A 16,619-nucleotide genomic window follows, 5' to 3' on the forward strand; every position below is an offset into this window, starting at 1 on the left:
CGTATGGTGCATGATCTCAATTTTTTCCTCTGTTTCCAGGGAAACTAAGGCCTATTTCTATGCCAGTAGAATATAACTGGGTGGGGGATTATGAAGACCCCAATAAAATAAAAAGAGAGAGTAGGAGAGGTAAGTGATCTGAACACACATCTTGTACAAGGCATTATGGGTTTTATCATGCTTTAACCTATATATTTCAACCTCATTTTGCTGCTTGCTTAGGTACATTTTTTTTGTGAACCCGTTTGGGGTTCTTTCATTATGTATACTTAATTTTTTGTAGAGCCTCTACTAGGATTAAGGAGGTTGCTCAGCCAGGCTAAAGAAAATCATGACTGCAAAGCTCTGCAGTTTCCTTTAGCTCTATATTGGCATTTAATTGATTTAGTTGTATTATCCAGTCCATTTTGAAAGTGGCCTTAATTTTGTAATGCTAGTGGACAAATGTATAGTTATTACTGATAAATATTGTTATGCTTAAATGAGACATATCTCACATTTGTCTGTCTTCACGAGTTCTTTTTTTTTGCATCAGAAGCATTCTAGAGCAATTCTAGATTCACCTCAAAATCATCAAGGATAAGTTCTTCAAAATTCTGGTTTGTGAGGCTCAGATATGTAACTTCACATTCAAAATGATAACCTCTGAGGTGGCTATTATCTCCCAGAAATGAAATGTAACAGTAATAATTGACATTTCTGTAAAAACATTAACAAAATATTCAGTAAGGAGCAAAAAAAACCACAAAAAAACAAAACAAAACAAAAAAACACAACAAAAAACCCTGTTAGGAATTACTAGGAAAAGAATACAAGACAAATTAAGAAATTTTCTTAAGCTACTGTGTAAGTTCTTGCTCATGCTGGGTGTGTGTGCAGTTCCGGTCTCTTCATCTCTTCAGAAAAATACAGTAGAATTGAAGAAAGTTTAGGAGACAACAAAAATGATCAGATTTATGGAATGGGGTCAATTCAGTAGGCTGGCCATTATCAGTTTGGGAGAATTAAAATTAAAAGGACAAAATTAAAAAATTAAAATTTTAAAAAATTTTCTGTAGAGTAAAGAAAGGTAATAGGTTTGTCTATTTTTCCTGAAACAAGACCCAAGAGGCATCAAATATCTTTATTGAGTGCTGGTTAAAAAGAAGAGCTTGCTCTGTGTGCACTTTGGATTCAGGCTAAGGAATCTCTTGCCACAGGAGGTTGTGGATGCTAAAAGTTCACATTTAATACAAAGAAAGACCAGACAACTTCATGAAAGACAAATCTGCTGAGGTTTCCTAAATTCACAAACACTGCTTCTGGCTCAGGATATCCCTGAGCTACACAATGGTAGATACTGGAAGAGTATTCAGGGAAAGTATGGATGACACTGTGAATGATTTCAAATGAATGTTCAAAGCAAATTACTTCTAAATGTATGGCACCATAGTCATTTGTATTCAATAGAATCTTGTTTAAAAGAATGATTGCAGATATTATGATCATAAGTGTATCATTGCTCATTTTTTGAACACTCCAAGATGAAATTTATTGATGTGGGGTTTGTTTCATATTCTGTTCCTTTTATTTTCAAAGATACCAGAAAACTAGAAGAATGATGAATTTTCCCTACCAAAAGATTGCTTTCTTATTATATACAGACCAATGAAGTAAATGGGTTTTGTTAAGGAAATAGTCTGGAGAGCTAAACCTGTCAATAGATCTTAGCAAGAATACTATGTATTTTAGAAGCAGGATTAACATACATACAACAATTCGCAATGATATTTTGCATTATTTTTCTTTCAACAGAGAATTCATTGCTTCGCTATATGAGCAATGAGAAAATAGGTCAAGAAGACTACATGTTTCAGAGGAATAGCAAAAAAGATACTGGGAAAAAGTCCAAAAAGAAGGGAGACAAGAGTAGTAGTCCAAGTCATTACTCACTGTTGCCTAGTTTACAAATGGATGCATTGAGACAAGAAGTCATGGGCACACCTGGACCAGAAACTGCTTTGTACCATGTAAGTAAAAATAACTTTAACAAAAAGTCAGTGCTCTCTTTTGTTTTTATCATGGTGTTGAAACATCTGTTGGATTTCTGCTGTTGCACAGATTCGTGTTCTTTGGACAATAACTAGATTTCAAAGAAATACTTTAGTATTCTTTATTTTCCTGTTACAAATGTGGGATGGACACCAGTCTTTTTCATAGAATCATAGAACAGTTAGGATTGGAACGGACCTTTAGATCATCTAGTTCCAACCCCCCTGCCATGGGCAAGGACACCTCACACTAAACCATGTCACCCAAGGCTCTGTCCAGCCTGGCCTTGAACACCGCCAGGGATGGAGCATTCACAACCTCCCTGGGCAACCCATTCCAGTGCCTCACCACTCTTGCAGTAAAGAATTTCTTATATCCAATCTAAACTTCCCCTGTTTAAGTTTTAACCCGTTACCCCTTGTCCTGTCACTACAGTCCCTAATGAAGAGTCCCTCCCCAGCATCCCTATAGGCCCCCTTCAGATACTGGAAGGCTGCTATGAGGTCTCCACGCAGCCTCCTCTTCTCCAGGCTGAACAGCCCCAACTTCCTCAGCCTGTCTTCATACGGGAGGTGCTCCAGTCCCTGATCATCCTCGTGGCCCTTCTCTGGACTTGTTCCAACAGTTCCATGTCCTTTTTATGTTGAGGACACCAGAACTGCACACAATACTCCAGGTGAGGTCTCACGAGAGCAGAGTAGAGGGGCTGTCTGCAGTCTTTCCTAGAAGGAGTCTAATCAGTGCAAGAGCCCTTGAAATCAAATATTTACATAACAAAATGGAAAAGCTATTTGTGCAATGGAGGACTTTCAGCTCTGTAAAGAACAGTGTGATAAATTTTCAACACTTCACATGTATTGAGAGAACACTCATCTCTCAATAACATTTATTTGTTAGTATACATTAAATTCCTGACACTTAAAATGAGAGGGATTTTTTTCTTTTTGAAGGTACCATCTTTGTTTTAACTTGGTTCCTGCTATTACTCACTATGTTTACTCAAAATGTGTACAAAAATAAATTGCACAGGAAGATTCTTCAGAATTCTGGTGTGGAATTCAGTGAGGAACAGCAAACTTAGAATTGACAACCAGCACTTTTCAGGTACTTTAGATACCTGTCCACAAACCAACAGAACTCCTGACACCGCAAGTTCCACCAGTGTCTGCTAATCTTTTTTTGTGCATCTTTACTGTTAAAGAATGCCTCTTTCTATGTTGTGATTTAAGCACAGTTTAAATGCCATAAAATCTTTGGCATCTTCTTGGAAGTTTAGTGGGAGCTTATTTATTTATAAAAATATATAAAGGTTATTCATTCTTCAGAATACAAATATGTATTGATCTGCTAACTGGCTTTGAACGAAGTGCATGAAATAAAGAGAAAGAGGAAGTTTGAGCCACTGATTTTTCCTCAGGGAAATGGGAAGGAGCCCTCTACAAAGCATTTACAGCCCCCTGCAGATGAGTATTGCTGGTTTTATTGCTGGAAGCCACCCGGCTGCCACCAAGCAGTACAATACAGTTCCCTTTTTGTGGTAATGGCACCCAAGCATGCTGGCTTATGAAACCCTAATCTAATTTGCAGATGGAGCTACAAGTCTTTGCCACATAACAGAGTCAGTGTTTCTTTTTAATAAATTGGACAGAACTTTTCTTAAAATCTTAAATAAACAGTGCAGTGAGCATGTAAGGAACGGGGAATGAATACAGATAAAACACACGAAACTCACCTCTAAGTGCAATACATTTTTATTAAACCGTAGATAACAAATAGGACAATGAAAATGCACTTTATCTTCAAATTGCATCCTAAAGATCACTAAGAAGTGGCTGTCTTATTAGCATATAATTTTTTTACAAGCATCAGCTACCTAATTTTCACACTTTGGATTATCTGGAAATGGGAGCCTCTGGATGAGCCTGAGTTCAGTGCAGAGGAATAGTGGTAATTCCAAAACCTGCACTAATAGTAGTGAAAAAGACTGGAGGGGTTGATTAGGGTTTTGTTTGATTTTGTTTTGTAGGGTTTTTTAAGATGTCAGTGAATTCATCATAGTAGAATGTCAGATGACAAGACAATACTGTGCCTGGCTGCATTGCATACCACAAGCCAGTAGACTTTCCTGAAGTGCAGCTCCTACAAAGTGGCTGTAGTTGAACTTGTACCTATAGTGCCTCAATTGTTTGTATTAATTCCCAGTACTAGAGAGTACTCCACCAGGCTTCTTAAGTTGTTCCAGTGCCTGGTTGCTTTTGTTGTTAACCCTTTTCACCTGTTAGCCAGTGTTTACCTGACGTCCATATCCCACTTTAGTTACAAATGGACCTTTATCCTCTAGATGTAAAGGTCTTTTGTTATAAAACAGATTTTATTTCATGATATAGGAATCTCCAGGTTATAATCAAATCATTTTGTAGTATCTTGCTTAAAATAAATGGAATAAGTATCCTGGGTTTGCCATCAGAGAGTGTATTTTTATATCCTTTCATCATTCTCATAATTCTTTCAACTCCTTGTATTTAATCCTGAAGTATTCAAAATATCCTAAGTGTCCTTCCTAAAGTATGTATGCCAGAACAGGACATAAATTTCCAGGAGCTGGATGGAAAGTATTAATAACTTTTCTATTCCTGTTTGCTATCCCTCATTAAGTATTTAAAGGACTGTTTATCCAATTTAACTACAGACTTGAAGTGAGGGTATGTTCATTACTTGGGTTTGGTTTTATTTTTTTCTGTAATGCCACTTTTCCAAATCAGTGATTTGCAAGACTGGTATTCCCCCAGTCTTATAATTTCTATCTGGCTTTTTTTTTCTTAAATATTTGACACTGTACGATTGACCATGTTGAAATGTATGACTTCAGGGGTATGCTTGCTGAATAATCTAGGTCTCTAAAGCAACCTTAAGTACAAAATACCAAAGAGTAAGAGCTCTGGGCCCTCAAATTGGGCCCATGTGATTCCCAAGTCCATCACATGAAGTATTGAAGCTCCAGGAATCCAGGGTCTGCTGTGGTATGAAACTACTGAAATCTTTGTTTTGAAATTCTCTCCTTAATATGCATATTCTGTGAAATTAAAAACAAAAAAAAACCAAACATCACATATATAATTCCTTTAATTTTCTCTCTCTCTTTTTTTTTTCCCCCCTTTTTTTCTGAATTCCCTGGAATAGAAACCATGCTGCTCAGTCAGTATTCAGGTCTCATGTCATTCACTGGTCTTTGATTCTGTGTTACCTTTATTCAATGATGTTTTCATTCTCTTTTTTACTCCATTGATATCAATGTTAAATAATTTTGGACTAAGACTGCATCGCACTAATTTAAGGATGAATTCCCCCTACAATTTCAAGCCTCTTTCCTTTTGAATTTGGCAGCCATTGATGTGTGCAGGTTGATTTCCTTTTTACTGTGAAGGTTTTCTGCAGAAAAGCAGCTTTTGCAATTATGCTGACTTCAACTCCTATCTTTTGTATCTGGCTTTTTAGAAAAGAAAAATCTTTGCTCAAAAGCTACACTGATGAGTTAAATTACCACAACAGAAATGGTAAACAAAGTGGATGGGATTAAAAAATAACCATGGTAATTCAGCAGTGCATGGTGGTTGTTTATTTGCCTAAAATTATTTTTAAAAACATCAGCAGGTTTGAATTGTTATATTCTGAAGTGATCACAAGAATGTGGCAGTCTAGAATCTTCCTGACCATCAGTTTGGTAAATTTGCATAAAATCACAGGTTCTAACAATTTTATCTTGTATCATTGACTTGCCACTACAATCAAGACTTTGTGGTCAATGTAGCATTTCAGCTATGGCCTTGAAGAGTAAACAGCATTTACTTGTGTCCAATGAAGATAATTGATGGGATAGCTGATATAATAGCAAGAGAAAAGCTAATTTGTCTTATATCTGTGATGTGTAATTATCTCTTGTATCCACTTATCACATTTTTTTAACCCTCACATACAAAGTCTCTTCACCACTTTGCTTTATTTTGCTTCCCATTCCAGAAAGTGTTTCCAGCCTATGTTGACTTCTAGCCAAGCTGTTGTTTTTGCGTTCTATTTTTCCTTAGTATTGCAAAAGAAATGCCAACACAGAGTGTTAATGTTTTCATTAAGCCAAGGCACACTGTTTGAGCTGTTGCTAATCTAGTGTGCAAGCAGGTGTTCAATGTGATCTATTACTGTTGATATAAAATGGTGCAGTTAAAATTGTCTTGATCCTTTGGGGCACAAGAAATTAAAGCTCCGACACACGACTGTAGGTTTTTAAGTTCATTATGTTATTCTGTATAGAAGTTTCCTTGGTACATTGTGCTTTGTTTTCATTGTAGGAAAATAATGTTATTTAGAAGGGAGGTAGTGTCATGAGTCAAAGGAAGATCCATATCAGGTTAATAATAATCAGCTCCTGTCTGGATCGATACAACTTTCCCTTAGTCTAGAAACAGAATTACTACGGAAGAAAAGGTTGCAGCCTATTGTATATAGTAGTTATACAAGAAAAAGTAACTTTGCTTACATACTCTTTCCAAACCTATATGAGTAAACTTCTGTTACTGACCTTGCTTCTTCTCCCTTTCTGCCTCATCCGTTTGCCTTTTCCAGTGTATGATCACCTGTTCATATTTATTTGGCGAATCCTAATGACTTGTCTGTCATAGGAAAAGTGACAAACAAGTAACAGATTCTTACTTTTCTGATAACCTATTTAAAATTGTTTAATTGATTAGGGTAGTTTTCTTAGCCATTTTAATTGGGGAAAAAAAAATAAGCATGTTTATTAGCAAGATGTATCATTTAAAGTTCATGTATCTGGAACAGGTATCCCAGGAACAGATGCAGGAAAGAAACAAAGGATTTGTTCCATGGGGATTTTGCTGAATCTACATGTGTAGATATGTACATATGCACTGTCTTTAATGTTCCAGTTTTATGTTAAATGATGGAAGAATTAAAAAAAAAAAAAAAAAAGCCATCAGTTGGAGGGTTTTTGCTGAACATTCAATTATATTGGTGTGCTTTTGACAAAACTACTTTTATCCTGTTTAGCAATCTGTAACTATCCATGTGGTTGGAGTGCAGCTCAGTGATTCTTAACTCACATAATCAATTTCAGCACTTGCTGCAATGAGCACCTACAGAGAGCCAAGCACTTTCCTTTCTACTGCTTTCTGCTAGTGAGGACACTGAGATGATGATGAGGGATTTGGTTATGATTTCAGTTATTTCTCTTTGCCAGTCCATGTGAGGTTTCTGTAGTGGTTCACCTCAGTGGGTTTGCTCAGAAGAGCTGTTCGGTCTGCATCAGTCTGAGCATACAAAGTTCAGTTGCAACAGTGATCTTGTTGAACATACTTAAGCAAAGATGATCTCCTCAGGGAAGTCATAGATTCGCCAACACTGGACATCTTTAAGATTCAGCTGGACAGGGTGCTGAGATATCTAGTCTAGGTCTTGCATGCCTAGAATGGTGGGGACCAGATGATCCTTAAGGTCCCTTCCTCAAGAACCTGGTGTTCTATGGTTTTGTAATTCTAAGATTTGCTTATTGCAAAACCCATTGCAAAAATCAGTTTTTAGCCAGTAAGATAAATTGGAAAGGAAACTAACTTTAAAAAAAAAAAAAAAAAAGCAGCAAACAAACTTTTCTGCTTAAATGATGCATTTTTCCAGATATTTTTTGCCACCCAACAACCCCTCCAGAGAAAATAATAGGCAAAAGTTCTTTTCAAAAGTTAGATTCAAAATTTATGTATTTAGATGTTCTCAATACAAAGAAGAATTTACCTAAATCTTCTGAATTTGAAAACTTTAGTCTAACCCTACTTGAATGGTTGATTTTTCTCTTACTCCTCTTACCCTTTTTTTCTAAAAGGCTGAAACATAAACTATCTACATTTTTTATGAAAATTCTTGAATACACATGTATTTCTAAATTTTTTTCATTGTAGTACACAGTACTCAGTAGCTAGCATTTAAAAAAATGCAGAACATAAGCATATTAGTTTCCTAATAAACCTGTGCACAATCTACCAATCAATTTGTTGTAAAAATCTTATGAAAAGAAATGGCGTATACTAGGCACTATATCCTGAAAAACTATTAACAAAAAAGAAAAAAAACAGAACTACCCCACTGAAAAACTAGCATTTTATTATAATTGTAAGCATTGCGGTATTGAAAGAATTTCAGTTTGGTGAAATTTTTATTATGGATATTTGTAATTAAACAAAAAATGGGTTTCTGGAAAAAAAAAATAATTAAAATCAGTTTGCACAGATTTTAAGTAGGTGTCTGAAGTCTAGAATGTCATTGTACCATTGCAGCAGATGGAGTTGGTACATTTTCTTCTGCAAAATATTTGAAGTCCAACTATGGCAGTATTTAAATGTCAAAGCTTCCTTTTCCTTTTTCTCCTCCCTGTTTTCACAGATGTCTATAGTTAGACTTGTTATTATTATAAAATAAAAGTCTAGCAGTTGATATCAAAGTCCAGTTTAACCTAAGTGCATATTGACAAAAAATATTTTCCATAAGTATTCCATAATTTTTGTTAACATTGGAACTAATATTGCTTCTTCTCTATGGTCTTTCATCTCTATATATTTGTATTAAAATAATACTTAAGCTTGCAGAATGATTACAAGCATCAATCATCAGCAAAGAAAATTTTAAACTCCTTGAAAATGTACTTGTAAGAAATAGCTGATTTTAAAAAGATACTTGTGTTATTGAAAAGCATTAGCATTTTTGTATTCCCAGCTAAGAAACTGCAGTGGATTTCAAATAACTGTCCAGAAATTAAATGAACATCATTAATGAGAGTTTTTGAAATGTTTTGTAATTGTGAAAAATTTTAGGCTATTCATTACCACAGTAAGAAAGGATTAAAAAGCTCATTTCTCTGCTGCTTTGTTGCAAGTTAGCCCTTTACAGTCTAAATATAATTGTGCATGCAGTAGCTTCCACTGTAAGGGTAAAAAACCAGAAACCTCAACTGAAAGTGGCACATACTGTGGAAATTTCATGGGTGAAAAGAAATGTAATTTTTCATGATGTCTGCCCTTTTGAGGTTGGTCTCCAAGCAGGCTCATGGGTGCCTCAGTAGAACAAGGCTAATAGTCTGAACTGCTGTGATATCCTAGTTTCTTCTCCAGGACTTTTAGGTTTATGAAGATTCAGTGTAGGTTGGCGCTGGTGAAAACTAAGCATTAGGAAATCACTCTCTGGAGATGACTGGAGCATTTATGACATTTACATCCCTTTCTTTTGTATGTTGCACTGGTCATGTCTCACCTTAGGTTTTGTAGCCTGATAAGGATGTAAGAGAGCATTTTGCCCTGTTCTAAAACTTCAGCAACTCCTTGTCCACTTCCCCACCCATGAGCATGTAATAAGGCTGGGACAATATCTTAGTCTGCATGTGGAAATGGAAGGAGATCACTGTTCTGCAGAGAATCAGAGCTGAATAGGCTTATGAAGTTATAGAATAAGCTCATTTGGAATTCTTTTTAAGGACTCAAAGTCTATACAGAGGCAAAAGTGCTGGTAAAATGTTTCATATAGTGCAATGTGGAGTAGAACACTCAATTCCACTATGAAAGCATCATGAGCTCTTAACATATCCATTTCTCTTGTCAGCTTCCTCTAGTGTAGTTCAGATATAGAAGGCCTTTTGCTCTGAGAGACAGTTGGAAAGAACAACAATTAAAAAAATCAGTAAGGGGAATACAGGTAAGAGGAAGAAATAGAATGGAAAATTCTCACTAGTGCCTTCATGAGTCTGAAACACTGTCATGTCCCATTGCCTGTCGGCAGCTTTGAATGCCTACACACTGCACGCACTGGGTTTCTTTCAACTGGAGACTCATGGTTTGAAGTATCTGATTCAGACAGAAGAGCAGCATCTTCTTAAGCTGGAGTAGTGGTTCCAGCCCTTGGCCAGCTTCTTCGCTCAAAAAAAAAAAAAACCATATAAATGATACTGCATGTATTCCTTCCTTCAAATGGCAGCCCATTATAAATGTAACAAGAAAAAAAAAGTAATAAAATTATTAATTATGTTGCTAGAATCGCTATAGGAACTTCATCTAGACCATAAGTGAACTGTGTGGCATATAAAACAAACAAGCCTGGAGAAGAGAAGGCTCTTGAGAGATCTGATAGTAACCTTCCAGTGCCTAAAGGGGGCCTACCAGAAATATGGAAATGGACTTTTTACAAGGGCCTGTAGGGGTAGGACAAGGGGTAATAGCTTTAAACTGAAAGAAGGGAGATTTAGATTAGATATTATGAAGAAGTTCTTTGCTGTGGGGGTGATGAGGCACTGGCACAGGCTGCCCAGAGCAGCTGTGGCTGCCCCATCCCTGGTAGTGTTGAAGGCCAGGTTGGATGGGGTTAGGAGCAACTTGGTCTGGGGGAGGTGTCCCTGCCTGTGGCAGTGGGGCTGGAACTGGATGATCTTAAGGTCCTTTCCAACCCAAGCCATTCTATGATTCTATGATTCTGTGATTCTGTGAATTGGAAGTGATTAGCATAGCCATAAGATTGTTGTGCTAAAAGGTAAATAAAAGGGTTTGGTAAATATCTTGTCCTAAATAAAGCTTCTACATTTGTGAGAGAAAAGGCATCACATAAATTCATAAATTCCTTGCTAATGGAAGATGGCATTGTATTATTTTTAGACTAGTGCAATCAACAGGGGAATAGAGAGACCTCCTGGGACTAGTCCTCTGCTGTTGCAGTTAATCACCTTCATTTAATCCTGTTCAGATATGTATTAAACTCCACATTCATATGTGGTATGAACTGCTGTTGCTAATGATGGGAACAGTGTAAGGTGGTAAACTGCATGAATGGATGGCCAGTTGTCATAATTCCATTAAAAATGGTGGACAGGGGAGAGGAAAGAGAACAAAGTTATAATTAGCCTGCCAGCAAGAAAATGGCATCAATCCTAATGAATTTTCTACAAAAAAAAAGAAAATCCAAATATCTCAGAAACCAGCATAAAGTACATAGGATAATTCAGGCTGGGAGGAGCCTCTGGAGGTCTCTACTCTGGTCTGGTGCAAAGCAAAGTTAGCTCTAAGGTCAGATGAGGCTTCTCAGAGCTTTGCCCAGTCAGGAGCTGTAAACCTGAGATGGAAACTGCATGAACTCCCACCCAACCTGCTGCATTGCTTGGCTGTCCTCATGGGAAAAAGTTGGAGGTGAGCAGTAAAACAGAGATTTCAGCAGCAGCACCTGAGAGGACAGCAGCTTGTTTGGATTTAAGGCATAGTTTCTGTTGTTCCATTGCTGTTTAGTTAAAAGCATCTAGTGAAAGTGCCTGGGTAATCTCACGTTTGTTTTGCCAGTTCTAGACTCTCAGTCCTTTAAACTCAAGATTGAAGAGACCGGATGTCCATATGTGTCTTTTATACTTGTGTTCTCTTTAAGCACATATTTTGTGAAATAATAATGTTTTGTCTCCCTAGGAGGGAGTACTAAGTTCTTTTAACTATATGGAATAATACATGCATTCTTCATGAGGAATATTATTCCTGTCACAGATAAGAGAACATTTTCACATCTGCACTGCTTCTCCTTGAAAGACACAGTTAATGCCATGAATTTTCTCTTACTGGGGAAGCCGTTGCCAGAATGAAATTTGAAGGTATTGAATATGGGAGATTTTGCATGTATTTCTATATACTATGTCATTTTCATTAGAATCCAGAGTTAACTATTGCAGCAAACAAAATGCTCCAGGGGTGAGGTGATATTGGTTTATGTGCCATCACAAAGCACAGTTGCAAGTTTTTGTGGAAGATTTTTATTTTCAACTTTCCCTATTACCTTCTTTTGCATTTGACCTTGAGGGAAAAAATGGCCTGTTATAATTTCTTTCAATGATGAAGCTAGGGAATTCTTTAAAACTGAGAGAGTTACTGTAAACTGTAAAGGTCATTTAGTGGAGCTCTGCCAGTCTAGATTTATTCCTTGCTGCATATGATATAATGCTTTGAAAGTGTAATTTTACATTGTCAAGAGATGTAGATCTGTAGACTAATAAATCTCCCAGCTCAGACCATTTCCTGATATCCTTTCACATCCCCATTCTGTATTTTTTCTGTTATCCATTTCAGTCAATCATTCTGGGTTGTATCCTGCTTTTGTTAACTGATAGAGGACTTCTGCCTTTGTAGGAATTAGCATTGTTTGTACACCACTAAGATACATTACCTATAGCTGGTACAATCACAATAGCGCATTTGAGAGATTTATTGGTTTGGGTTTTTTACTGTAGAATACATGATTTAGTTCCACAGTTATTCCCCTTTGATAAAGAAAAGATTAAGCACAGCATATTGTAGCAGTGAGGTGTATGCCAGGCATTGTACAGAGGGGAGTCAGCATGAATTGTCACTGCAATATGACGGGGAGTGTCACATCTATGAGAACTTAGATCTAGTTTCTGACTTCTCAGCTGGCTCCTCTCTGTACTCCTTTCTGCACAAGGAAAAGGGAGGTGTTGGGCTATGAAAGCAGTGAACCAAGGACACTGGTTGGCGTGAGTCATGAAATTTGGCCTCCTGAAAAACTTGTACTGAGTGGTGAAAATGATGTTGGAATTAAAGGAGCGCAAGAGTACCATTTAATCAAAACGCTTTGACAAGCATCACAATTGTTTCTGAGCAAGTGATTTTTACAAAGTGGTGGTTTTGACTCTGCAGGAGTCCCTGCCCCATTCCTCTTCCCCGTTTACACGGTGGTGGCCTCTTGAGCATATTGCTGACACATAATGTGGGAGATTGTATGGCTGCACCCGGGCGGAAAATGGCTCTTTGCAGCAGCGCGGCTCCTGAACAGAAGCTGGTTTATTAGGTGTTTCTGTTTTACTGGAAGGAAGTGCTTGTTGCTTAGCGTCTGATCTCTGAGTCAGCCAATCCATCTCTGCTACTCCGCTGTAGAGGAAAAAACCCTCATATTTTTCATATAGAGATAAGTGCTTTTTGTTCGTTCCTCAGGTATACCCCTTTACTTTCAGATTAACCCAAGCAGATAATATTTCTAACACTACAGAATTCTGACTTTAGAATGAAGTGTAAGACTTAATTTTGTAAGATTATTTGTACCCATAAAACCACCATAGCCAGCACAGAATTAAAAAGCCTAATGTTATCTTTCCCCATCTTCTGAGAAATGCTGTTTCATCCTATGCTTAGAGGCCATTTTACTGAATTCCAGCAAGTAATGCGACTTTTATCCTGGAATTAACTGTTCTTTTTCTACCTTAATTCATAGGTGCAATTGAAGTGTTTGGTAGGAATTTTAACAGAATGTATAATGGCTGAGGTACAAATGTTCTTTCCCTCATTGAAACTTCTCCTCTGCTCAAAGTCAAAATGAGTTTTCTGTTTATTTCACTGAAATAATACTATGACCAAGTGCTAACAGAAAATAGCTTGCAAGAGTATATCTTCCTTAAAGCAAAAATCTGTTTTCTCAGTTCTGCCCTCATTCATTACAGACCTCCTACATCCCCTGTACTTTTCTCTGTCACACAGTCAGGCTGAGCAATACAAAAGAGATCAGGCTGAGGGACACAGGAGTGTTGCTGACTTTCCTATAGAAGGACCTATGTATGTACTCTTTTCATCATAAGCAGACATGTAGGTGTTGTAGGGGGGCAAGGAACCTTTATTTAAACTAATGATTTTTCATCTAAAAAGACCATGGGCCTGTTGCAAAATTTTGTTAATGCCCTGGGGTTGACTTCTGTGGTGTTTTACAGTAGTTGTGTCCCCAGAAGGTTCAGGATCAGTTGCATGCTGTGCCAATGACCACTTCTCTAATCTAACATAGGTGACCTGCAGAATGTTTCTTACAACTGCTTGGATAGTCTTATAATGTGTAGATAAATATACAGAGGAAAACCTACATTTCCTGTGAATCAGACAGAAATTTTCTAAGCAAAACCAGGTTTTTCCTGGAGGAAATTGTGTTGTTTGAAAGAGGTTTGTTTGGTGGACTGATATTTGCTGTAGGAGAAACACAGCAGGGAACTAGCACTCCACAAGGCTTCTAGAGTGCATATGGGATGACTAGTCTCAGCAATACTTTGTGAAAGGACAAAAGGCAGTGGACATATATTGAAATTCAGGAAATTCCATGTAAACATAAGAAAAAACTATTTTTACTATGAAGATGGTTTAACTGGGGCAGGTTGTCTATGCAGTTTGTGGAGTCTTCATCTTTATAGATACTAAAAGCCAACTGAACACAGCCCTGAGCAACCTGCTCTAGCTGACCTTGCTTTGAGCAGCAGGACTGGATAAGACAGTCTCCAGAGGTACCTTCCTGTGTCAGCCATTTTGTGGTTCTCTGGTCCAATTGCTTCAGTAAGAGATGAAAATGGGAATTGTTCTGGAGTAGAAATCAAAAAAGGGTAAAATATTCTTTTATAATATATGACAGCTAAGTTTCTTTTTCCCTTTTAAATAGATGAAGTTGAAACATACACAGTGATGAAACAACTGATGTGTCTTGGACTTTTCCCATTAAGGAATACATACAGTTTTGGAGCCCAACTTTCTCTCTCAGATGACTTACTGTCAATAAAAACAGTGTGGGAGGTGCCAAAATTACATGTTTCGGAGTAGATATAGAGCAGAAGGATGATCTCAGAATGAATTATTCTAATGAGCAGCACTTGTCTGGTTTTTTTAATCCTCATTTACTTCAGGCAGCTATGACAGTGCTACAGTCCTTGTTCTGTTAGTTGAAAAGACAGTGGGGGAGTATGAGAACTCTCATTTAAATTTGATATTGTCCAGTTTTACTGCTTTGATGATTCAATTAAAGAGTCCTGTGGCTTAATGGCTAAGAAGGAAAATCTTTCCCTGGTGGTGGAAAGCAGGACCACTGTGTATTATTTTCTCACATGACCTGAAGTTTTAAAAAACACTTATTTTTTGAAGTTCGGCTTGAGTTATGCTAACAGTTTTGCACAAACAATTTGTACTAGCTTGTGCAACTGCAAATTTGTATCCAGCTAATGAAACATTTTCCACAGACCCTGAACCCCATATTACAAGAGAAAGCTTAGGTCTGGGAGAATGAAAAAGAATCTCTGAACAGGAAAGCTGTACTTGCTGTCACATTTCAGACAACCATAGTTCTGTCCTTAGCTAGCATGTTCTTCCTGGATAAGCAGCTATAGGAACAGCTGTGTGAAAAGATTAGACATCTTTGACAAATCAGCCCTTGAAGACTATGTAATAAGGACAACAGCCTGTGCAGGTAACGTAGCAATTGCCTACAGCAGAGGCAGCTAGAAAGTTCGCAGCTTCAGGGTCCTAGGCTACATTTTTTACAGTAAAAAGCTTTTAGTATATTCCTCTTAAGACACATGCTGGCTTTTTATCCTTGTGGTCACTAACAAAACACATGTGTTTGGAATTCATGGTCAGAGCCCCAAAAATACATGAACCCAATTAGAGCTGTGACCATGCATGATAGATGTTATAGCCATCTATCTATAGATAATCTAGATATCTATACTAGATCTATATAGATCTAGTAATTTGTAGAAGCCTTTCATAAAGCTGCTGTGGGGAAGGAGAGAAGGAATAAGAACATGGCCTTTGGTTGTCAGGTAAATGTAGAAAACTGTATTACCTGAAATGGATTTTATGGCTGCTGCCAAGGAAACTATTGCTTTGCCAAATTTTGCAAATACGGGTTCATTTGGCCTTAGTGTTTAAACATCTTTTTTGCAGCTCTGAAAAAGCAAGACTAAGTGAGGAGGAAGAGGAATATGGTGTGTAGGATAACATATCCAGCCATAAATTCTGATATCTGTTCTGGCAATGACTGTTAATATGTCTGTGCCTCTCCCAGCCCATTTGCAGAACTAGTGATTCATGCTTCTCTCTGACATACCTGCCATTTAAAAGAGAAATATGCACAGGATATTTAGTATAATGACTCTGCCTTACTTGTTGGCATTATTTTGTTTGTACTACAAAAGCTCACTTTTGAAAGTCTGTACATACATAATGTTCATACCATGTATTAGTATTACGTGTTTTAGGCTAGAACTTAGTAAATACCCAGATCTGATATTTTTATTATAGAGTGTGCTTAAGAGGAGAGAGAGCTGTGCGGGGAGAGCAGAAGTATCTGTTACCAGTGTACCAAAAGATCAAGATCTGATTCAATAAATTTTGCTTTTGGGAGGCAAGACTGAAGGTTTCAGGGCATTTTTAATCAGCTGTGTCATCCTTTTTCTTTAAATCACTTTTCCTTCAAACTCACCATGGATTTATGAATTACTCACATATGATGACTGTTTTGTCATCACCCTGGGACTTTAGCATAGGAAATATTTCTGGATCTGCTTTCATAAATTTACTGTCGTGCTTTTGTATTAGATTGTCTCTTACATACCCCATCCCATTTACTGTATTTGCATCTTATCTGTCCAGACTGAAGCCCTGCTGCTTTTGGAAGGGTTACGTAAACTAGAGCTCTTGCAGCAAATTAAAAATACTATATGCACAACTGTAGTGCCATAGTACTGATTTTGG

General features: G+C 37.3%; 1 protein-coding gene across 7 annotated transcripts in view; it reads left to right on the plus strand.

Moving 5' to 3' along the window:
- CNKSR2 (connector enhancer of kinase suppressor of Ras 2) overlaps positions 1-16,619 on the plus strand; it is a 213,027-nt gene that overhangs the window by 130,957 nt on the left and 65,451 nt on the right. For 5 of the 7 annotated variants that reach the window (XM_057419585.1, XM_057419588.1, XM_057419586.1 and 2 more), the window contains 2 exons: positions 40-129; positions 1,795-2,009. In XM_057419585.1, coding sequence (XP_057275568.1) covers positions 40-129; positions 1,795-2,009 — 305 coding nt within the window. The remainder of the gene's footprint in view (positions 1-39; positions 130-1,794; positions 2,010-16,619) is intronic. The other 2 variants (XM_057419587.1, XM_057419589.1) reach the window with 1 other exon arrangement.

The sequence above is a fragment of the Pezoporus wallicus genome, unplaced genomic scaffold, assembly GCF_028554395.1.
Source record: "Pezoporus wallicus isolate ANWC-B61680 ecotype Strahan unplaced genomic scaffold, APGP_CSIRO_Pwel_v1 contig_5767, whole genome shotgun sequence".
Taxonomy (NCBI): Eukaryota; Metazoa; Chordata; class Aves; order Psittaciformes; family Psittacidae; genus Pezoporus; species Pezoporus wallicus.